This window comes from Bemisia tabaci, chromosome 4, assembly GCF_918797505.1.
Source record: "Bemisia tabaci chromosome 4, PGI_BMITA_v3".
Classification (NCBI taxonomy): Eukaryota; Metazoa; Arthropoda; class Insecta; order Hemiptera; family Aleyrodidae; genus Bemisia; species Bemisia tabaci.
The window spans coordinates 4,526,759-4,551,075 of NC_092796.1; the positions used below are offsets into that span (position 1 = coordinate 4,526,759).

Consider the following 24,317-nt stretch of genomic DNA (forward strand, 5'->3'; position numbering starts at 1 on the left):
GAGTTCCAAAAAATGTGTCTCAATTTCCGGATTGCAAAATTGGGCATTTTTTCCCCTGGATGTCTTCCGTCGAGTTGAAACAACGCACATTCCAAAACTTTAATAGCCTCGTATACGTATGGATATTCACTGGATTTACCTGAGGAAATCATGAATGAATGATAAGCACTTCGGCACCGTGTCCGTACGTAAAGATTAAAGTTTGTGCGCGTAGCTTTTCTCACAGGTCTGGCGGTCAACAGATCTACATTTATGATCGTAATTTTCGGTTCAGCTCAGTTTTATCGTTTTGATTGGCCTGATTCTTTCGTGCAAGCAGTTGGTTTCTAAATAGGGATCACATCTTTCGGGAAAAATCACATCTTCGGAGATAGTATGTCAGGGAGAAAGGATTTACAGTTCAACTTTTTCGATACCTAATTCATAAATTTAAGTTACCTAATTATCGTAAGTAAGCATGACGTGCGGTAACTAATCTCAGGTATTTCGGCGTTTTAATCATTATGTGTATGTGCGGAAGAATTTTTTATCGGAACCATCACTCATCAGGTATTTTTAAAAACAATTTAATCTCGTCCATTTCTGCCTACATACAGAAAATAGCAGTTTTGTTGCCTCATCAAGTTGATTTTGGCAGGACCATCTAGAGTTAGAGTATAAGCCAGCGTTTAAAATGTCAAAAAATACCTATCGAACATTTTTCCTTGAAGGCAAACGAAAGCACCTGTTAAAAATCAGTTACATAGAGTACCTTAGGCTGAATTTTAGTAATCACCTATAAAACGAAACCGATTTGACTTCTTGTCACAGAGTTTTGGCAAAACTCTATATTGTGCTCATCCCTCCAGTATTTTTCGCTTTCATTCTCAATAAGGGAAAAAGAGATTTTGCGAATTGCAAGTTTCCGAGAAGACAGGAGCCTCAAGGGGGTAAAAAGATATCCCATGAATCGTAATTTCCGAGGAAGAAAGGATATTGATAAATTTGAAGTTTAATTTAGAGTCCTGTTATTACCGCAAAAGCGGTATCGCATTACCAAGAAGCGGCCAGACATGAAAGAGACATTTATTTTCCATACAGACATCGCCCATACCCAGACCGTGCTTTACAATCAGGAGTTCGTGGAAATTGGACTTAATTTTGCAATTAGGAATTATAAATTCTGGCTCATCCGAAAAAACACGTATGTGCATGGGGGAACTAATGGTTCATACGTTGTTTTTATATTGAGTCAGAATTTATAGTTCCTAATTGCAAAATGTAGTCCAATTATGGGATTGTCTGTCTCCCGCACCTTGTTAATGTCCTGGATCTCAACCCCTGCGACTTCAGGGTTCTTTCCAGAACTTTGATAAAGCTTTATAGGCAGGCATTTCAATTTGTTCGAGGATATCAAGAGAATTGTTGAACACTTCTTAGAAACCTTAACTAAGGAATAATTTGAAAAAAGCATTACTGCTGGTTTTTGGGGAAATCCGAGTACCGAGAAAGCTGCGTGCAAACCAAAGAAAGTTATTCCGGAAAGGAAATGCATGTCCCGCCGCGCCGCCGCATCCTATGAAAAAATTAACTCCTGTCATTTGAGCTAGAGGGACTTACTTGCATTGGAACCTTTCGAAATTTCACCTAAAAACTTTATATTTTTATTTATTAGCGGGTGAAAACGTCACGTCAAAAATCTGAAAATGTTCGTAAAATCACGGAAAATGTTCACATGAGTTGCAATAGGTAGATAATTTTAAACCGTTCTTGAGTGCTCAAATCAATAACTTGTCGACTGAAACTTCGCAATGCATTCAAGCTCCTCTCGCTTTTCTCCCTTCAATTTGTATAAATAAACATTCGGAAGGCCCTGTAAAGTGCGATAAAGCCTTCAATTCATAAATTTCCTTTTTTTCCTCGCAAGTAAAATCAAAAAAATCCTGAAGGGGTAACGCGACTTGACTTGTTCAAAATTCTGCAACTCGGTTAAATTTTAACTCAGGTAAGTCAAAGTCTCGCGCAATAGATAATTAATTACTAAGACTAAAGTTTCAGACTATATCTTGATAAATGCCTAAGTTTTCCTCCTAGAAAAATTTTTTCATCAGTTTTAAGACATCCCTTGTATGTAAGTGTTTTTTATTCATTCCCTACCAATCTGCATTTTGTGTGATGAAAAAATCAACGTTGCATGAGCTAGGTGTTCTAGGCACCAAGGATTCTACAACATTTGAAACTTCAATTAATTCAAAGCTCTGTTGACAAGCGATTACCTAGCGCGCCCCCCCCCCCCCCCCCAACTTCAGAGTTTTAATGTAGGAATCCTAGGAGCCGTGTAAAGAGATCTATGATTAGAAAAAAAAATATTTAACTTCAGCCACTTACTCTGCCTGAGAAAGCACTCTTTTCTATCAGTCAGCAATGCATTTTACGCATTGCTCTCACGGTTTTTCTCAACTAATCAGCAGTAATGAATTGTTTAAACTTGCCTAAAAGAATGCTCAAATTGATATTAAGACACGAGCAGCTTTTTTAGTTTGCTTTAGAAGAAACAAGAAAAGAAAAAACAGATTGCTTTATTGATTCCAAAAATACGAAGAACTATTTAAGTAGCTACAAGAATCTCAGTGCGATCGCTTATTTTGACGTATTTCTATCAAACGGAACTATGTGCATTAAGACGTGAGCCCTGAGACCCATAAGAATATGTGCATAACAGGGCTCACGTCATAATGCACATAGTTCCCTTTGACAGAAATACGTCCATTTAATCTGCATCTCTATTTGAAACTTGGTCGTTAAAAGGCTCTAAGAGTGTCGTTTTCCTGGTGACATGCGGTTGGTCAGCACACGCGAGTCCCCGTTTTTTTTGCTTCGATTTTGATCGACCTTGAACCAAAGCTGATGACGTCGCATGTGCTCGTCTTATGGTATCAATCAGCGATGTAAACACAGATTCCAGTGTTGACCTCTCCGAATTAAAATCACTTTTTAAATCGTACTGGGACTGCACGTAACGCTCCCATATTACAATGATGAACGACATTATTTTTTTTTAAATCATGCAATACTGCTGTAGGTTATCACTTTCGGACCTTTTGTCAGAGCTTTTTCTTCGCAGTTGTCATTTAGCACGAGCAGATTCACTTTTATACCTACCTCTTTTCTCACGATGTCGTAAAATTTGTTATTTTTACTTATTTGTGCCAAAAAAATGACGACCTTCCATTTTTTCGCTGATATCTCGTCCTCCTGCAGTTCCTTAGATTACTATTATCTGCGATTTCTACATTTCAACCTCATTGATGATTAAAATCAAAAAGTACACTAGAACGTTGCTAGATTTCTGCTCTTACAGGGTTTTTCCTCTGTTTGTATTATTTTAGCTTCACTTACTTCTATTTCTTATTTTCATCTTAAAATAATTGTATTTACTTATTCCGATTGGTTTTAATTTGATTATTTTTTTTTCAAATCAGTTCTTACTGTTTTCTATTTTAATTTTGTTTAGTATCAATTTTAGTAACTTTTTTTATTATTTTTTTTTCTTTGTACGGGAAGGCACTTTGATATTTTTTCTCACTGTATGTTTAGTCAGAAAATTAAACATTTTTAAATCCAGCTGTTCCGGCTAAAAAAAGTGTAGGCCTCTTAGTGACGGCCTAGAAAGTTTCGAATATGGCCGCCCAAAGTATAATTATTGAAACAGGGTGTCTAGCATCAGGATTTGCCCGATTTTCCCGATTCCATCAGGATTTGAGGTCAATCAGGATTTAATCCCGATTTCATCAGGATTTGAGGAAAAATCGGTCGTAAAATCAGGATTTGAAAGAAGCCGGTCATCCGATCGGATTTTTTTATCGAGCTATTTTGTGGAGCTAAAGTTTCTCCGCCAAAAATCAGGATTTGATCAAGATTTGGAAAAATTATGAAATCAGGATTTAGCAGTCAAAAATCAGGATTTAGCAGTCAAAAATCAGGATTTCATCAGGACTTTCCCACATGGAAAACACTAGACACCCTGCGAAATCTCAAACCCTGAAAGATCGATCGGGAAAATGACAATAAACTTGTTGCATTCAGTGACGCATCTGTCTGCCTGCACGTGAGTGCAACGCGATCCAAGCGAGGCACTCGGTAACTACTCATCATTACGTCAATCAACCATCAGTCGACTTTAATTGCTACCATAGGTCGCGTCATCGCGTGCATTGATTCTCTATAATATTTTGCAGTGGCCCCAAAACGGAACGCATGCTCAGTCGCCAATTTTTCTCTTTCTGGGGTGATCATTCGCACCTGAGTAGTGTAGTGAGTATTACCCCTACCGCGCAATTAACAACTAAGAAAGCGTGGATTAACTCTGAGTTGCCATATTTTCTCTCAAAATTCTCAATTTCCCGTGATAATGTTTTATTCAGTGTCAAGAATGACATTTGATACAAACCTGGGTTTAAAATTTTACGCACTTACATATTGGCTGAAAGAAACATCGCGAATTTGTTTGACTGTTCAGTGGGGACCGAAAGAAAGTTCTTATCGCCTAACCAATGTTCAAAATTAAATTATTTTCAGTTATCAGACCGCAAAACTCCTCCCTCCTTCCGAAAGGAGATAAAATTTGATTTTTTAAAAAAAAAATTTTAATGTTGATTTAACTCAATTCTCTAAGTAATGTTTCATAAAAATCTGGGATTTGAATGATTAACCTGATTTTTTTTTTTTTTTTTTTTTTTTTTTTTTTTTTTTTTTATTGGTATTTTTGAGAAGATATCACTTGATCCAACCCTGCTGAGGTAAGATGTTGGTGGCAAGTTCAGTGTTTTTTTCATAAAATTTTTAGGTTGACAGTTAAACTAACTGAAAATAAGGGGTAACCGCTCGTGAGCCACATTTTCCGCTCCAACTTTGGTCGAAAAATGGGCAAAAAAACCTCTTGGCATTTTATTCAGCTAAGTGTAATTTTAGATCAATAGTTGCAAGGTGGCTACAGTCAGAGAAAACCTGGAAAATTCAGGGAAAGAGGGCAGAATGCAACGAAAGTCAGGGAGACGTGGCGAATTTTGTATTCTCAGTTCGTGTCCTCGCCGGATTGACAAATCCTAAAATCATGTCTAATCATTCCATGTTATGTATGAAGTCAAAAAAATTGCTTAAAATTTGTGAAAGAAAACCTGAAAAATTCAGGGAATTCCAACTCTAAATTTTTGCAGCCTCCTTGCAGTTTGAAACAAACGCAGAGTTATCAGGAATGGCCCTGATTGTTAAAAAAAGCGTGGGTCTGCCAATTAATCATGTTTTCCCAGCCAAGTCCATTTTTGTCTAATTACCCTAGAATGATGAGCTGAAAGTTCATGTTGTATCTAAAGACAGAGAAATAGCTTAAAAGTTGTTAGAGAAAATCTGAAAAGTCAGGGAATTCCAACTCTAAATTTTTGCGGCCTCCCTGCAGTTTGAAACAAACGCAGCGGTATCAGGAACTGCCCCGATTCTTAAAAAAGCGAGGGTCTGCCAGTTAGTCATTTTTTCCCAACCAAGTCCATTTTTGTCCATTACCTTGGAATGATGAGCTGAAATTCCATGTTGTGTCTGAAGACAGCGAAATTGCTTAAAATTTGTCAGGGAATTCCAACTCTTTATTTCTGCGGCCTCCCTAACTGCAGCTCGAAACAAACAAAATCCTACAATTATTATTAATCATTCCATGTTGTGTATGAAGTCAGAAAATTGTTTAAAATTTGTCAGAGAAAACCTGAAAAATTCAGGGAATTCCAACTCTACATTTTTGCGACCTCCCTGCAGTTCGAAACATACGCAAGAATTTCCCTGATTGTCAAAAAAAGGCGAGGGATAGACAGTTAATCATTTTTTCCCAACCAAGCTCATTTTTGACTAATTACTCCGGAATGATGAGCTGAAATCTCATATTGGGCGGGAATCCCCTCGGACCTCCCGCATCTGACAAGAGGATCGACGGTCGAGATCTGCGACTCTGGCAACAGCGCTTGGAGGTGGGAGGAACCTGCCGTTAGCGAAGTGGAGGAATTCGCAATCAGAATCAGGAGCTGATCAGAATACCTGAAGCCGGGCCGAGAGGCGGCGGAGGTGGCCGAAGACGGAAGCTCACCTTGACGCACGGCTCAAAGCCATCCGCCTGCCAGCCATGCCGCGAGTGTCCGCGCTTCTTCTACTCCTCGTCGCCACCGTCGCGGCCCAGTACACCGAGCCCAAGGAAGAAGGTGATCAACAGTTTACTCTCTTCTTTACTTTTTTTTTTGTCTAAATACCTCATCAAGTGCCTAATTTAGTGTTAATTCTTGATCCTAGCTTGCGCTTCCCGTGAACCCCATACTGAAGTGACAAGGTGCCCAATCCCAGATTTGAAGTGTTATTGTTTTGTTTCGCACTTTCCTAGTGAAAGTGAGTTAGTCAATCGCCTCTGATGAGTCGCGAATCAATCTGATATCAGTTCGACAACCTTCGGTCTAGTGTCGGGCCGATATCAGTATGCCCACTCTAGTGACATAGGAAGCACTTTTTAACAATTCTGACGGAATATGATGAAATTTACGTAAAGGGAAACCTTTTATCAGTATTTTTTAAGAAAACATCTTTGGTTTTCTCTTCACTTCTCTTTTTTCTCATTTTCGTTTCAAAGTCCTCCTAAAGTGCTTTAGCGTGAATCGTTGGTTACTGATCGTAAGCTTAATCTTCTCCATAAGTACATTTCTGAAGTGCCTCGTATACATCAAGCACTATTGTAAACTTTCGGGGTTTTTTTTTTTTTTTTTTTGTCTCTCTTCTACAGTTCCATAGTGAAAGTAAAAGTAAAGCGACATCAGATCGCCTGCGTTCTAAATCAAATCAGTTTGACATCATTTTGATATCATGTCTAGTTATAATTTATGTCAGTATGCTGACCCCAGTATGGCAGTGATTGTTGAATAGCCTCTTTCAGAAATGTTCACGGGAACCTCTCATTGAAATGTACTTACAGAAAGACCCTTTTCAATATTTTTTACAGCAAAATTACATTAAAAAGTCTGTAAGTAGGAAGTAGTATTATGGCGGATTTTTAAAATAGTTTTTTTTATCACTTCTTCTAAACATTTTTTTGGTGTTGTAAAACTAGTCGATCACGTAACAGTTATCAAAACTTTTTCACTTTTATTTTACCTACCTCTGTGAGTCTTATTTGAAAATGCCGAGGAAGGTAAAAATAAAACAAAAAACCGAATACACGGACAGTAGGTAATACGGCATTAAGAGCGGTCTAATAGACGTGAAGTTAGGCCTGTCCCCGAACCGATCGATCGATCGATCGATTATTTCGATGATCGTTCGAAGACCTGTTTCGATCGAAACTGCTCGATCGAACTGCTCGATCGAACTGCTCGATCGAAATGCTCGATCGGAATGCCCGATCGAAACGTTTGTTTTGAAAGCCGTTTCGATCGAAATGTTATTTTTTAATGTTGAAAAAAGATTTTTACCATGTTTAGCAAATAATTGCAGAATTTTCATATTGTTGTCAAGAATTCCTCTTCCTCTAATTTTTTTCTTCGTTTCGAATTCGATTGAAATAACAGCATCAGCGTTAAGTACCGTAGCAGTTCTGTCCGCAAATTATATTATTACCATGTGTTCTGTATACATAGAATTACCGAAAAGCATTCCATGTGCTTAATCTTCTCCTCTCCCCCTCCCCCTCCCACAACAAAACAAATTAATTTAACCACACAAACCATGAAAATACCAGGTCTCTATTCTCGTCTATTTACTAACGTTACTTTATCAGATCAATTTTTATTCAAAATATATGCGCTTATCGCATTCACTTCATTTTTTACTAACCATTTATTTGTAAAGTATCAGAGGTCCGCTACGCTACCCTACCTCCCGATCTCAATGCTCCTTTAGCTCCTAGCCCAAATGCCCATTACCAATAACAATAATGATCCAATGGACCTTGGTAGTATGGCTCGGCGCTCGCCAGCGCTGCGCGTGCCGCGACAATGATAATGATACTAGCTGCATTTAGACAGTTTTGACCATTTCGTTCGAATTTTGCATCCGCTCAGTATACATGTGTCGGCCCGTACTGCACGCACACACACACACACACGCCCTCATCATCCTACATCGAATCGTCCTTATCTCGTCCCCGTTCGTTTTCCTCATATCACACAATTACACTCTTCTTCGGTTCGGTATTTGGTTTGACCCCTGGCGCCTGACCTGCTCCAGTAGTGCTCCTCACACCTCGCATAGCTTTTGTTTCATGCACCTCTCCTTTCGGTGACGGCACCGCTGACTAGGTATCTCTGTTTCCCCTTGCCGCCCATGACTGTGACTGTGACTCCTTCCTCTTTCAAGATCTCGATCCTAGCTCCCGTTTGACTGAAGCTCTTATCGGTGCCGCTACTGCCCACTCTCTTCCCTTCCTCACTTTTGTCGTCCGCGTGATCCGCGTCTCCTTCCTCTTTCACTATCTTTATACACATACGCCACCGTTCAACTGAAGCTCTTCATCAACTTCTCTTTATAAAATCGAATGAATCGAACTTTTAGGAAGTAACTAGTAACCTAATGCGACTCTCTGTCCTGTCTGCTATCCTTCAGCCCTCGCCTCTTGCCTGGGACGACTTACAATTTATTCGGACTTTTGCTCACCTACTCCATCATTTAGCTGCAGTGATGTCAGTAGCCATGTTTACAGACACGCAACTCATCAAGTTTGAAATGGGTGGAGGAGGGTGTGAAGTTTTTTTTTCTTTTTTTATGGGCAGTTTCCATAAATCCGCCAATGTGTCATCTGTTTTCGCTCGGCTATAATCTCCTCCACCCCCGTTTTTCTATTCTCCCCCCTTTTTCTTTTCTCTCCAATCCTTCATTCTCCCCCCTCCCACATATTTCTTCTCCCCCCTCCGTTTTTCTGTAAAAAAGTTTCGTTTAATTTAAAAAAAAAAAAAAAAAAAAAAAAAAAAAAAAAAAAAAAAAATGATATATTTACCCATAAAACCTGAGCAAGTTTCTGCAGTGGCAAAGGAGACAAAACTGCTGATTATAGCCTTGCGTACTCGTAAAATTTACCAATTTTCATTTTATAATTTTTTTTTTTTTAATAAATTAGGTAGGACGTTTCTTAAGTACAAGAAAGTGCTCAAAATCAGCGCTTCAGACGATGGCTGAACTACGCACGTGTCACGTGTCGAAATAGGTTAGGTGTTAAAAAAGGGAGCATAGGCTGAAATAGATGCCGCATTTCAGCTGGGTTAGAAATTGTGCCTCAAATGTGCTTCTCAGCGTAATTTCATGGTGCCAGGGGGCCACTTTTAAAGCCCCACCCCGCGGCCGCATGGACTCAAATTTGTCTGTAAAAGTAAAACATGGCATAAGTATGTCTATACTCAAGGATAATGTACGAAGAGATTGTTAGATAACGGATTAAACACTTTTGCAAGACTTTAAAGTGACCCTTTCATCCGCTTTCAAATTATTTTTTTCATCCCTCCTTCGAGGGCGTAGGGGCCAGAGAAACAGGTTGCGTGACCAAATATCACCCAATTTGGTACTAAATGGGTCAGAGCTGTTGGAAAAATACAATTTCAGTTGTTAGTATCTACATAATTTTTCCCATTCATGTTTGTGAAAATCGCTCAAAAGTCCATCTTTAAGGTCAAAAATTTCAATTTCCTCAGTTTTCCTCAGTCTGTCACCCTTGAATCCTGAAAATACCCACTTTGGACTATAACATTCCGCCTTAAGCCGCTTGAGCGCAGTTGAGCGCAAAAAGAAATCGGACTCTGAATTTCGAAAAAAACGTTTACTTTTACATCACTTTTCAACCTCCTGTGAAAATCACTAAAAAAGGAAATTTCGAAAATACTGTGGTTAGTTGTGTAGAATATGCCCCTAAGAATGTGTTGCATATCGCCGAAGTTCCCTTTTATGGCCGCACAGTTGAAGTAAACTGATCGACGAGTAGCGCGCCAAAACATTTCAAAATAATCGCTGAGAATTAGGTAACTTCGTGGTCTCTTCGCGGGAAATTGAGCCACTCGAGAAATGGTACATACATGTCTACCAGGGTAAAAAATAGTGTAGATTTCGAATATCACATTGGTTCACCAATAAAAAAAAAATTAAAATTGAGGTTTTGGCCAAATATCACAGTGTGCGTCGCCGCGCTGCGCTGCGCGGTGCGCGTCCTCTGTCCATTGCGCCAGACGGAGTCCCATATGAGAATCCCATCATCCCTCCCCCTCCTTCATCGACTTATAGCTCCAGCCACGATGTAGATGTAAGTGCCAGACCGCCAGATTGAGTAAAATAAAACATATTTTCACGAAATCAAACACGTGATCAAATTACGTGTTTCGGGGAAAAGGCCGGTACACACTGTTAAAAATTGAGGAGTGAAATTCGGTGTTGGCGTCTACATAGCGCCCAAAAACCCCGAAAGGAATGAATGCGAAGTGACAGTTGCACCATGAAAGCGTATGACACTCCGCAAAAAAATGTAAATTCCGCTCCGCGTTCAAATTATTCGGGAGTTCTCGGCGCCATCTATCTTCTATACTATAAGCTCCGAGACCTCCTAATTTTGCGTAACTGGTGACGCTTAGTTCCAGCCTTCTACCGGGCCGATTTTCATGATTTTTGGTCGATTTTCAAGGGGTTGGGCCGCGTAGCGGCCAGGGGGCGTAGCCCCCTAGTATATATAGACTCAGGCATAGAATTTCGCTCCAGAATTTTCAACAGTGTAAGTAGAAAAGTCAGGTGGTCAGCAAATTGCGTATCTTCTGCAAGGGATTCCTTCCTTCTTTTTGCAGAAGATACAACTCTTGGGGGTGGGGCGACAAAGAGCAGATTTTATGCTACTTGGGATCGAAAAGCATGAGTTCTCAAGAGTGAATCCGTAGCTGGTCAATTTACATGACGGGACGATGACTGCAAGAGACGCATAGGTATGTTATTTAACGGACAAAGTCAAAAAATACAATTTTGGATTTTTTATATTTACTTACTTACTAATTTCTTCCTTTCCTTTGATTAATCCCCTCAATTAGTTAATTATTTTTATTTGTTTATACCATTACTTTGATTTCACGTTAGTTCCCATTTATGGGAGAGCTGAACCTTATCAGCCTTCATATGTACAACCTAGAGTGCAAGTCGAACCCCTATGCGTGCTCCCTTGGATCCAGGACAACAGCAAATGTAGGCGTTTGCGTTTCCTAATTCAGTATGTTGGCTCACTGTTGAAAACCTTTTTCATTTTAAATGCTGATATGCAGAAAAAGTTCCAATGTTGAAACTTTAAAATCCTTTAAAATTTAGAAATGAAAATATATAAATATCTGAAAACTCTTGTACGTGATTTCGCATGAATTCTTGGCAGACGCATTTAATGCACGTAGATTCATAATTTTTTTCGGGGGGAGGGGGGCTAATCTCTAAAACAATAAGTTTAGAGCGGAGAGGTGTAGTCGCGGCAGAACGAAATGAGGTTTTTCGTTTGTTTGTTTGTTTTTTGAACTCAATATTTATAGATTTTTCGTTCTCTAGCATTATTCTGTCTCAATTCTGATATAAATGAATTTTTTGAGTCCATATTTCTTTACCAAAAATACATTTTAGTCTCTAGAAGAAAGTGCATTGCTGCGTGTATTGAAAACCCGTCCATAAGGTGAGTTGGAGATTGATCTGATTGTTGGAGTCCTTTCTGCAAGACGACTTTTCAATGATACCATTTTCAATGATACCATACGGAGGGGGGAGGGGGCTACGGGGTTCCAGACATGATACGCCAATGAAGGATACCCCTCTTGCTGTAGAGATTGTAATATTAAAAAAATGAAAACTAAAGTGCTGAAAAATATTATTAGCAAAGCTTCGGCATCATTGGACGAGATAGCAAAAGCGGGTAAGGTAATCAAAACATGCTGGAGCAGCCAACGCGACGAGTTCATTTGTATGAGAGAGACGGAAGGAATGGAAAAAAGTGATAGTGAATAAAAATCTGAGTGGAGACCGGTGAGTAGTGTGGCGATGGCAAATTGGCGATCGGCGGACAAAGACAAAGGCGACAGTGAAGACCTAGATAGACAATCGACAACAAGGAAAACTAGGTAAATGAAGAGAGACCGATGAGCGGGGGAGGGGGGCTGAGCGCGCCGTAGAATTCCTTGCCCGAAAAAGATGTGTGATGTTTGCCAATTAGGTTTTGGTTGACGCGATAACCAGTTTCAAGCAAATAATAGTCAAAATGTACGCTGGACCGAATGTGAGGTGAACCCCGAGGAGGGAAGTCAGAGAGAGATAAGAGAGAAGAAACTCGGCCGACGGGCGGCGACCGGTGGCGCAGCGCCACGCCAAGCGAAGCAGAGAGGCACGTTGCACGTAACGCAGTGGTGGCGATCGACACGCAAAGGCGACGGCTAAGAAACAGGTGACATTCGATCGAAAAGGTATCCGAGATCGAGGAAAAACAAGAGCAATATGAGGGGGAAAAGTGAGTAAAGAGATGCCGGCGAACGTGGATGCGTGGACCGGGAGCAGAGCGGAGGATCAGGTGCGAGGGAACGAGCGAGAACGGAGAATGGGTCACAAAATGCCTTGCCCGAAAGATAAGATGTGAATGAGGCGTTCAGTTGACGCGAGGAGGCTGCTGTTACTCATAGTCATAACACGACCGATTGAAAGCAAACGGTCAAAAAGGTCTAAAATGTGCGCGGGCTGAATGTGAGGCAGCCTCCGGGAAGGGAAGCCAGAGGGAGATAAAAAACGCGGTCGACGGCCGGCGCGAAGCAGCGCAGCGCAGCGATACGCAACGGAGTATGGCATTGATATGCAATCAAAAGCATCTTACATCCATCGAAAGTACTTTCAACCGATAAGGGATCAAAGATTCCCGAGAAAGTTACAAAACGGGTAGAAGGGTTCCTGTTTTTTTTCGAGCATTACCCGTTTTGGCTTTTTTAATATACAAGTAGGTAATCACCGCGTAAAAATATGTGGAACCTGGTCTTGTTCCTTCCAAAAAATTTTTACTGGGAAGACTTTAGCCAGGGATCCCTTATCCCGTGAACTTTCTTCGGAAGACGTTTTAGAGCTTTCATCAGCGGTGCATGAAACTCCCACGGGAATCCTAATGAGATTGCTCGAATCGAAAAAATGTAATTGGTTCAAAATAAAAAAAAAAAAAATTAAAAACAAAATTTTATAACATTAGTTTTTAAGATAAGCTTTATTCGAACATTAACTCCCCGTAATTAATGCCCCGTAAGGGCCAGTAGTACATTTTTACTTAATAAAAAAAAAAAAAAAAAAAAAAAAAAAAAAAAAAAAAAAAAATTCAAAACGGATTTCGATCGAGCAGATTTCGATCGAGCAGGCTCGATCGAAACAGATTCCGATCGAAACAGGCTTTCGAAACGATTTTTTCGAAGTGAACGATTACGAAATGATCGCTCGATCGTTTCGTACGAACCAACGAGCGATTTCATCGGTTCGGGGACAGCCCTACGTGAAGTCAGTCATCCACCACTTAAAAACCCCTTCAGTTGTCAATATAGGCAATCTATGCACACATTAATTTGGCCAGTATCAAGAGCAATTGAAGGAGTTTTTTACGTGTGACAGAGGACAAAATAATCCGGAGTCAAATGATACGGAATTATCACAATGCCGCCGCAGTGTGGTCTTTTACCATCATATTCTTATTTTTTTATTCCATTTTATCTGTAAATCAACAAGAGTGAGAGCTCTTTTGGTGGGATAAAAATAATTCAGAGAATTTCACATTTTTTAGCTTCTTCACCAGAAAAATCATGGGTTCAATAAAAGCTTAAGTTTAACTTTAAACAAGCACTAAAAACTTACTGATCAAGGCATATTTTTCGTTTCATGTTTTTAATGTTGAATTTTAATGATTTTAGGTCAGCAGTGTTTAGCACCAACAACTGAGAATCCAGCATGGTTCTGCAAAGTTTTAAACAATTGTCCTGCGGCGCTGACGTTGGTCAAGCAGAGAAAAACCCCTCCTGTCCACCGCAGATGTGGCTTCAAGGGGTCTGCTCCGGTGGTTTGCTGTCCACCATACGAAATAGCAGACTGGAACAGTGTCACACCCCTCAACGCTCAGGCCACCTCTACAAGACGACCGGCCGTTACACCTGTGCCAACTGTTGGAGAATATTCCACAGCTGTTGCTAGTAAGCACATCTCTCTGCCTTGCTCTCTCTTTTAAATGGACTGCGTTTAGCAGAAAAGAACCAAGCCGCATCAGCTAATGCCAAATTTAATTGGACAATTTAATTTTTTATCTGAAAACGGTTGTGCGGATTTTCGGACAAATTTCAGTGAATTTTCTGCATAGTAAATTCAATTAATCATAGTCAAATTTTGTGAGGAATCTGCACAAACGTTCTCTTGTAAAAAATAATATTGCCTAGTTAAATTTGGCAATAGATGATGTGGCTTGGTTCCTCTCTGCTTAACGCGGTCCCAATATATTTTTAAGGAAACAGCATTCATACATGCTTACTCTCTGGATCAACCATAGGAATGCTGAAAGCATAATTAAAAATATGGTCATTAATAGGAATAGGGATCTTGATGTCAAAAAACTGAAAATGATATTGTGACAGTACCATTACCTTGTAAAGTGCCGTACTAAAAGGAAGTGGGCGCTGCGAGCGCCTCAGTTGTCATCTGCTGAAGATGGGAACAGTCAGGCTCCCAAAACAAATTGGTCCCATTTTGTAAATCTCAAGGTAATTTGAAAGTTTGAGTTTATTATGGGACTCATTTCTCCTTCAACTTCATGGTTTGAAAATACAGTACTTATATTCTTTTAACAGAGAAGGAAACTTCTAGTGAAGTTTTCAAGAAATTACATTAATTAGTTTTTCCAAGGAAAGAATGCTATACAAATGGAAGTCTACAACGTTGCAAATGGAGATACATACCTAGTCTGGCTTTTTAGCCATCGATTTTATGTTTGCAGGGAAAAAACTAAATTTTTAGAAAAAACTATTCAAGCTGCCATGTTCAAGGCTCAAAATTGATGATTTTGAGTATTGATGTAATTAAAGATACACATAATGCTGTCTGCTGGACATTTACAGGTTATCGTGAACTCATCTGCCTGTAACTCATTTCATAGGACATCTTTCAGCATTTTCTGTTGAAAGCTCAACTACCATATTTTTCATGAAACTTTGCAGAGATTACACTACTAGTAAAGAATAAACTGTACAGTAAAACAAAGGATTTGGAGCTGGCTGAATTTCATTATTATTTGATAAAATCTTCTTTATTACCCTCCAAGCACAAAAAGCTTATTATTCAATCTTTCATGTGATATATGTAATTTCAAGAAAGCGGAGTCTGAAAAGTGAATTTTACAGCATTCTTACATCTGTTTTTGTAAGATGTGACATTGCTGCTGTTTTTCATAGGTATGCAGAGCCTGTGGCTCTGAAACAAATGATGCCGTGTAGCTTGTATTTTCCTGGCCCGTGCGTGGCAAGGAAGGAGAAGCTCTCCTTAATCGCTCACATTTCTCTAAGATAGCGGGTGTAAAAATGCTGATCAATTTCCTTTTCATCCTTGCTTTTCTTGAACTTGGCATTAAGATATTCAAATTCTAAAAGCTCCTCGTGCTCAGGAGGTCATGAAGAATGAGGAAACATAGGATCGTAAGAAATTGAAACTTTCTCCTGCTTGGTCGTAACTTAAATAGGTATTCATAACCAATTTACATGTTCAAAAGAAATAAATCATGAGAGGATTTTAGTTGATACTTAATGCAGTTAGAATGATTCTGGTTGAAGCTGTAATTGTGGTTATAATTCTGGCTCCAAGAGGTAAGGCTTAGAGAGCTCTTTATACCTCAAATTGTGATTTTTCCATTTTCATGAAGGGAATGTAAATTTGAGATCAATGAACGAAAATTTTTAATTACGGTTAATTGGTTTCAGAATGCGAGGAATACAAAAAGCTGATCTGGAAAGAGGACTCCATCATCACTTTACAAAGTGGTCCTTCAGCGACTGCCAACAAGACAAAGCATTGTGACAATGTTGAGCAGTTAATAACCGGTGGCAGCGATGCCTCACCTCGAGAGTTCCCCCACATGGTATATATCTCATATCTACCCACTTTTACACGTATTTCATTTCTCTTAAGTTTATGATTACTACTTCGTCAGAGGGAATGATTGACTTGAAACATTATAGAAATAAAATATTGTTTTACTGAGGTTTGTTCTGCAAGGAGGCATGTAGCCAAAATAATGTAACAGGTACTCAATCTTCGATGGAACGCTACAGTTAGACGTAATAAGTCTTTAGAAAATTTCCTCAGAGAAGCTTGAAGAACACTATTTTTCAGAACTATCATCATCACAACAGATCTGTATGGACACTAAATGAATCTTATTCTTACGTCCACAATACTGTAGAATCTCATTAACTGAAGTTCCTCACAGCCATGGATTCCTAAATTGAGGTGATGCTCTAAAAGAGAAAGAAAGGCATGATTTGAGTCTGTTGATTAAACAAACGATTTACCAATTTTCCAGAATTTGTTTCTAAATATGTTTTAAAAGTTTTCCTTTTCACTAAAAATTTTAAAAAGTTGGACAACACTATGGATCCAAGAATGAAGAGGAGAGAAGTATCACCAGTATTTCTCCTTCAATTACCTTTGAAAACCTAAGTCTTGCTGTGTTGGAAAACCAAGAATTGACTCTATCAATCATAAAGATTTTGTGATTTAACTAGCATCCTCTCTGGATTCGATTTCCCTGATCAATCTAAAAGATTTCCTCTGGAAAAATTGCAGTCCCTAATAGAGGCTCATTAGAAGCATTGCTTTTCTTTTAAATTGTTACTACACTAGTTAAAAATAATCTTTTTTCTCCAGCTTCAGTATGTGCCTGTTGGTTTCAGGCATTGATTGGCTTTGGGTCTCCGCCTAAATACCAGTGTGGAGGTTCACTCATCAGCGATAGATTTGTCCTCTCAGCTGCACATTGTGAGAGGCATCCAAGATTGTGAGTATTTGTTTGACCTCGTTTATTTCTGATCCAGCAACCAAAACCTCTCAATGATGACTCTTCATCAGTACAAACAGTGGCGTGGCGTGATTTTCAATGAATTGATTGTTTTGCCATTTACTTAAACCTATGGTAAAGGATCAATTTTTAAGCTAACTGCGACCACCCTGTTTATCGATCCTTTTCCACAGGTTTAAATGGCATAAAAATCTATTTATTGCAAAGCATGCCACACCACTGAGTACAAAATAATGAATTTCAATTACTTAATGTATATGTTATGGCCAATGTGAGGAACAGGCCAATGACATTAGTGACTGGCCAAGGTATGCATTAGTCAAAGCACCCTGTCATTGATTTAATTGGTCGGCCAGTGACGTCATTGCCCGGACATCCAACATTGGCTTTAACGTATACATGTAAGATGATTGGTTAAAAAAAATTCCAAAATTGTGATTGATGTGTGCAAATTGCAAGAAGCACTTCAAGCAATTAGAGAATTACCCATATGAATGCTTACTCTCCAGAATTGGATCTTGAGTGGGCTCAAAGAAGTGGGAAAATAGATTTTGGACTTCAAATGCCATAATCTAATGTCCCCATCAGAAAAACTGGACAATGACGTTAAGGTCTTTTCATGTTGATGTCCTTTCCCAAAAAATTATAATAAAGTTTGAATCTCACTCGCACCAACACTCCAAATAAACACACATTAAAAAAGCTCTACGGATCAAAAATTAATTTAAAAAGAATTGTAATTACTGGCACTACACACAAATTTTAATGGCTCAAATATGTTTAACCAGATTGATAGTTCTGCACAGTTTTTATTGTCTTGCGTTCTGTCTTATGTTCTGCTTTCTGCTTTTCAATTTCAGTGGAGGAATCCAAAGTATCCTGCTGGGAGAGCTAGATTTCAGTACAGAATCAGATGACGCTACGCCACAGACGTATGGGGTCTCTCGCGTAATTGTTCATCCTCAGTATAGGTCTGAATCTACTTACAATGACATTATGCTAGTGGAACTAGACAGAAAAGTAGAGTTTTCATTGTACATACGTCCCTTGTGCCTCCAAACTAAGAAGACCATACCTGGGACCAAAGGCATTGCGTCTGGCTGGGGTCGACTTGAGGCTGGTAAGACAACTTCACCCACCTGTTTACAGCATAAATGCGTCTGCTAAAGATTTCTCCAAGCTTTCACATTTTGTTGTCGGAATTCATTTCAGAAAAATTTACGAACAAAGCAAGCCCTGAAGCGCCTTCTCCCCCGGGGTGAAAATTTTTCCCACTAACTCATCAGATGCACTGCGCAGTTGAATTCAGACTTTAAAGTGGATAAAAAATGTAAAAAATGAAATTTTGTGCAAGCTGCATACACTTTTGTGAGTCCAGCTAGGGATCAACTCAAGATAAGCTGCAAAGTTCATAATGAAATCCTTTGTTGTCGAGCATACTGACTGTTTGGCTAACTTTTGCTGGCTCTGGTGCTAATACAAATTTGTTGCCTGTTTAGAGCCTAAAAACTCAGTGGCAATGCAACTTTGAAATCCTTGATGCAGTTTATGTAAGAACTGTTGAAGGAATGGTGGACAAAATTGGAAAACAAGTCTTTAGAATTAAAACAATTGATAGTTTTTCTAATTTCCAACTTTCTCACGCAACAGTATTTTTCGTGAAAAGTATTTTTCTATTGGACTGTCAACTATTTGATTCTTTTCACTTTTAACAAAATTAAAAGTTGGTACTATTAATTTACTCTCCTCTTATTCTAGCTCTGCTCTTGAAGACTAGAAAGAACTTAAAAGTTCATTACATTTCAAAAAAACCAACCCACGCATAAATAACTTGGCTATTCAGAACAATTTTTTTCAAAAAAAGGGAAAGATCCCAGTTGATGAATCTTTGAAATGTGTGTATTTTTGGCTATTGAACCTGAAAAAACCTGAAAATACCATCAACTCTTTCCTCATACACATCTGAAAATCCTGTCCTTTTTTGGGTGGTTAAAATTCAATTTTGCTGAAAATCTTTTCGTGATAGAGAAAAATGAATGGCATTTTTGGATTTAGCACCAAAACCAATCTGTATATATCAGTCATTCCGACGGACGAGTTTTGAGACCCCACTTTGAGAATTGCAGAAGGAAGTTGAAATGCAATGCATTTCTTCTAAGAGCAGCTAATGGTACATCACATTGGTTGCGGTCTACTTAGTGAGGGCCATTCGGAGGAGTGGATTCCAAGAAGATGCGAAATGACTGATCTGTGTGGGTTGGTCTCATTCAGCTCTAAAAATTCGAGAAGTATTTCAATCTTGGATCTTTGTCTCATTATAACTGTAGACCTTTGTAATTGTGGAAAATTTTATGTTTTTTTTTGTATTTCATGTTCTGGTATCTTTTTGGTGGAATCAGTGGGCCCATCGAGTCCGATGCTGCAGAAAATTCAACTTCCATTTGTTAGTCACAAGAAGTGTAATGACTCATTTAAGGGCAACGCTGGAACAGCTCAGCTGATGAATGGTATAGATGACAGGATACAGTTGTGTGCTGGTGCAGAAAAGGGCAAGGACTCGTGCCAAGTGAGTTTCATTTCTTTCTTTGACAAACTGTAAATAAACTTTAAGGGATAACAGAATTCAGTTATCACAAATACTTTTATTTATCATGCCAATGTTTTGATTTATTACACTATCAATAAACTAAACCTTGAGAAGGAAGAAGGATACCAAGAATACCGAGGTAACAAATTGTGCGTATCAAAATTGAGGCAAAAACAATGTTAAATGTGCAGAATCAAAATATCAAACTCAAACTCACAAAATCAACAAAATAAAATCAGCGGACGCGCTCCAGGGCGCCAGTCTACTTCTTCAGGGTAGATTCTGATTGGATTCTGCCCTGAAGGACCTGACAGACGCCCTGGAACGCGTCGGCCTTTTTAATTTTGTTTATTTTGTGAGTTTTGATTACATATTTTGTCTGAGGGTGAATCTTATATGTTTTGTGTTTGCAATGAACTTGTCACTTGATTTTCAGAAGAAAATTTCTTTGTAATATAAATCTTCAAGTATCCTTTCAAAACTTGCAAAAATTCCAAAAGAGTCATTTCATATTTACAAGTAGGAATCTCTGAAAAACTTCACAGAAGTATAGAGATAATGGGGGAAGGAATAGGAAGTAGGGGAAGTGTAGGAATATATAACATTTTTGGACCTGTGTTACATGTCAATTGGGGCCAAAATTGAACACCATTTTAATATTTTAACCACTACTCCACTAATGGCTCATGAAGGATTGCTCCAGTATTGAGACATCATAAGTATGCAACACACAGTTGTCCCCGTCAAAGATACTGGACTTTTCGGGGGGACTTATGGGGAATATCTATGAATGGGCCTGTTGCAAACTTTTGCTAGAGCAAAAATAAGAGTTGTTTCTTATAGATAATGCCTCAAAAATCATGATGAGCGCATCGTCAAAGTCTGAAATGCACTCATAACTTCACAATCTGCGTTAGAAATTTGCGATTTTTTGAGCTTCCCGCTTCAAAAACGATACTACGGCACAGGTGAACATTTTATTAGAGGAGTCGTTCCATCGTCGGCAATACTCATCATGGCCGACGACAATCCGCCAAAACACCTGTGATGGGACGAGATAACACCTGAACAGGATTAGACCAGATAACAATCGGCATGTTTACGTTCATATTTTCCTCATCCGCCTTGATTGACCTTGAACTCTCCTCGAAATACGCGCGGAACTGCGCAAGCGTCGGCCATGATGAATATTGCCGACGATGGAGCGACTCTTCTAACAAAATGTTCACCTGTGCCGTAGTATCGTTTTTGAAGCGGGAAGCTCAAAAAAACGCAAATTTCTTATGCAGATTGTGAAGTTATGAGTGCATTTCAGACTTTGCCGATGCGCTCATCGTGATTTTTGAGGCATTATCTATAGGAAACAACTCTTATTTTTGCTCTAGCAAAAGTTTGCAACAGGCCCATTCAGCAGTAAAAATGCTGAAAGAACAAAACAATATAAATTTTAGTCTTATTGTATGAGCCTTTCAATCAGGTTCAAGTTCCTTAAAATCAGGGATGGAGCTATTGTGATCTTTCCTTACAGTTGAAATCCTGTCTGTTTTTTAAAATATTTCAAAATAGCTTGAATGTAAGATGAATTCTCAATTGAGTATTTGCAATCTTTCTTGCAGGGTGATTCAGGAGGTCCTCTCCAGATCTCGTTAGGCGACTGTATGTACAGCCAGGTTGGAATAGTCTCTTTTGGACGAATATGTGGAACTGCTGGATCTCCAGGCGTCTACACTCGTGTCTCAGCTTATATTCCATGGATTGAAAAAATTGTCTGGCAATCGTAATTGGATATTTTAACTGTCTTCGTTGTGGTAAATTTTATGGAGAATTTTTTGTTTGTTTTTAAATCCTCCTTTTCCTCTCTCTCTCTAAGTTGATATTTTGATCCAACAGATTCAATTACTTTTATGAGTCTGTGTGAATAAGTAGCTAGCAATCAAGTCATACAGAAGGTCAGAATCATGAAAAGGTTGATATGTTTTAAGGCTGAAAAATAATTGTCTCGATGGACAAACATTAAATACTGATGATACTTACGAAAGGATCAAGAACACATAGGTACTAAATTGGTAATCAAGGCATAAAAATTCAGAAGCTGAAAAGGCCAGGTGAATCGAAGTCCCAACAATCCCATTTTCAACCTAAGAAAATCAAAATAAATATATAAATGAACAAAAGCCAAAGCCTATGGATCACAATTCGAGGTTTACCTGGGTACCCATCTTTATCATGTGTGTTTGTTTTTTTTTTTATTTATCATTTTTTTTTTTCATCCTGTCTCATCTCTAGCTATTGCATTGTTTTCACTGTCTCCGTATGGAAAAGTATCACGTTCATGCTCAAGGAATAGCGCTTAACTTGTCATCAGCTATCACTGCTCAAATTTTTTTCAAGCTTTCTCAGAGCACGAAGAATGTACAATCTTAATGTTGTTGCATAATTGCTGTTTGTTTTTAGCAAACAAAGTGTAAGACCATGAATCAGGAGCCTTTAGAGCTTAGTGTCCAAATTTTGTATTATTTTTACATCACTGATTCCTTCAGAAAAATTCAAGCCTCAGAAGGTTCATCAGCCTCAAAAGCTTGTATGCAGTATGTTGAGATTCCTCAGTCAAAAATCCTTTAACTTGCAGTAAAACCATTGTTAAAAATACTCTCTGTGCCAGAGTTTTGAAGTCAAGGCACTTCAAACCAGAATAAACCTAACAAAAACCGTTTTCCAACGACCATTCGATTTTCTCATTTCTTTTAATATGCAAGAAAACTTTAAAGCAACCTCTTAGAGTGTATAATAGCCTGAGCGCAATTAGTTTATGCTTTAGAAAAGTTCATTATCTACAATCAGACTTTCTCAAAGTTTCTTTCTGATCTCTCCCAGACTCAAATGCAGTGCATTAAAAATTAGGAAATATTTTTTCAAAGAATGTCACGTAGAAAACTTTTTTGTCTTATTCTCTCTCCCCTAAATTTCATTGCGTGGGACCATTAGCTATTTATGTTTCCATCTATGGAGTAATTTGGTCCTGTAAAATAACGAAAAAGACCTTCATTTTAACTTAAGTGTCAGTATTGTTTTGAATTTGGGAGAATGACCAAAATAGATAGGCCCATCGGTTTGTTGTGTAAAGTTGATCGAACAAGTTGCTACAGTGTTTACAAAGTGTTTGTAACAAACATTGCATATGAGCATCAACTTAGCAGAAGTTGAAACTTGAAAGGACAGTTTTTCAAAAATTTTGAATCATTCCTCCTCTCAGTTGCCTTTAATTTTAGATGAATTATTTGCATATAATATCTTGAAAGTCTCAGAAACAAAAAATGTAGGTAAGCTTGAACGAAAATTTGTCATTATTGTCACATTGAGTTTTTGGCAAAATGTTATTTTCCTCCTCGGAAACAGCTGTTTAGAACGGAGACTAGAACCTTAGTTTTACTCAGATTTTTCCCGGCATTAAGAAATATGTAGTTTTCAAGTAAAATAAATTAGTGTGCCAACTCTGTAGATGACCCGCATAATTACTGCAATATCTGTAGCAGGAAGTGGCAAATTTGCTAAGCTGAAAAATTCCAAAGTTCATAATTTCCTGCTTTCATGATGCTTGGTGAAAACTCAAAGACTTGCATGAAATTCTACGCTACCTGCCTTGTTGATATTGTTACCAAATTGTTCATACACAGCAGATGCAAGTGTCTGCATTTTGTGATGATTTTTTCTTTAAATAAACTGTTTTATTTGGTTTCTTACGTTGGATTTTCTTTATTTTTGTCATCTACCAAAATATTTGGACCTTGTATGATATTAAAATAAATGTATAAAATGCAATAATAACTTAAAAAAATAAAAAATATTAAAAAAGTGAAATGGAGTATGTCATTACAAGTAGATTGAATCAAGTAGAAAATAATTAGCCATCATTAGATGAAGAATGAGCCAAGAATACTTTGACGGTCAGCTGTTGATAGATTTTCCCCTTTAACCCTTAGATGCCTTACGGAGTCAAATTGGGCATATTTCTGCCAAATGGAGGTAAGGGCATTATGACGTGAGCCCTGTTATGCATATGAGGACTTATAAGTAACATTAGCAGCTGTAAAGTTTTCACATTGTGAGAAAATCGCATTTGAAGTTTTCGAAGCTTTTCACTTAGCCAGCCGTAGAACCGAGAGGATTCTTATAAAGATTTTCATGAAGAGCAACTCTTCCTGTAAAAAACATACGTTTTACGATCTATGTAAGTGAAAAATTGAAGGAGTAACAGCGATTTGAAAAAAATGTGACAACCGCTATTTTTACTGAAAACATTTTTTTATGCATGAAACATAGTCTTAAGGGAGGGTAAGGCTGGTGAAACGATTGAAATGAACCAAAAGTATATCAATGCTAATTCTTTAATAAAATTGAACAAAAAACTAAACCGTCTGTAACTTCTACAACAAAAATAAGGGACAAATTATTAAATCAGTTAAAAACTCATCAATTCTGGTCATACGGTCTCGATACAAATCATTTGAGTGTCAGCTGCAGCCCATGGCCGGTGCGCGGGCAGTTATCGCAAGTTCGTTCGAATCTCCACGGTGTCCTGCCGCGTCTTCCGGGGAGAACAGTGGATTCTCAATGCTGCTGTTTTTACAAATAAAATGGTTTTCGGTTCATATCTCGCCAAAA

The 24,317-nt window shown here is 38.4% G+C and overlaps 1 protein-coding gene across 3 annotated transcripts; it reads left to right on the forward strand.

The window, feature by feature from the left end:
- The first annotated feature begins 259 nt into the window (after window positions 1-259).
- Window positions 260-23,395, forward strand: LOC109031296 (venom protease). Of its 3 annotated transcripts, none has more exons than XM_072299185.1 (8): window positions 260-549; window positions 5,785-6,221; window positions 13,926-14,201; window positions 15,972-16,129; window positions 16,944-17,047; window positions 17,929-18,185; window positions 19,444-19,634; window positions 21,272-23,395. In XM_072299185.1, exons 2-8 carry the CDS (start codon window positions 6,146-6,148, stop codon window positions 21,434-21,436), a joined length of 1,227 nt encoding a protein of 408 aa, XP_072155286.1. In that variant the 5' UTR covers window positions 260-549; window positions 5,785-6,145; the 3' UTR covers window positions 21,437-23,395. The 3 variants fall into 3 exon arrangements, with proteins under 3 accessions (XP_072155286.1, XP_072155287.1, XP_018898286.2); XM_072299186.1 differs by having other exon boundaries at window positions 5,864-6,221; XM_019042741.2 differs by lacking the exon at window positions 260-549 and having other exon boundaries at window positions 5,746-6,221; window positions 17,929-18,188; window positions 19,468-19,634.
- The last annotated feature ends 922 nt before the right edge of the window (window positions 23,396-24,317 follow it).

What these genes read in the sequence shown, in the direction of transcription:
- LOC109031296 (XM_072299185.1), top strand. Translation starts at nt 6,146, where the DNA reads ATGCCGCGAGTGTCCGCGCTTCTTCTACTCCTCGTCGCCACCGTCGCG. An exon ending in ATATTCCACAGCTGTTGCTA is followed by an intron (nt 14,202 to 15,971) that starts GTAAGCACATCT and finishes AATTGGTTTCAG; the next exon opens with AATGCGAGGAATACAAAAAG. An exon ending in AGGGCAAGGACTCGTGCCAA is followed by an intron (nt 19,635 to 21,271) that starts GTGAGTTTCATT and finishes TCTTTCTTGCAG; the next exon opens with GGTGATTCAGGAGGTCCTCT.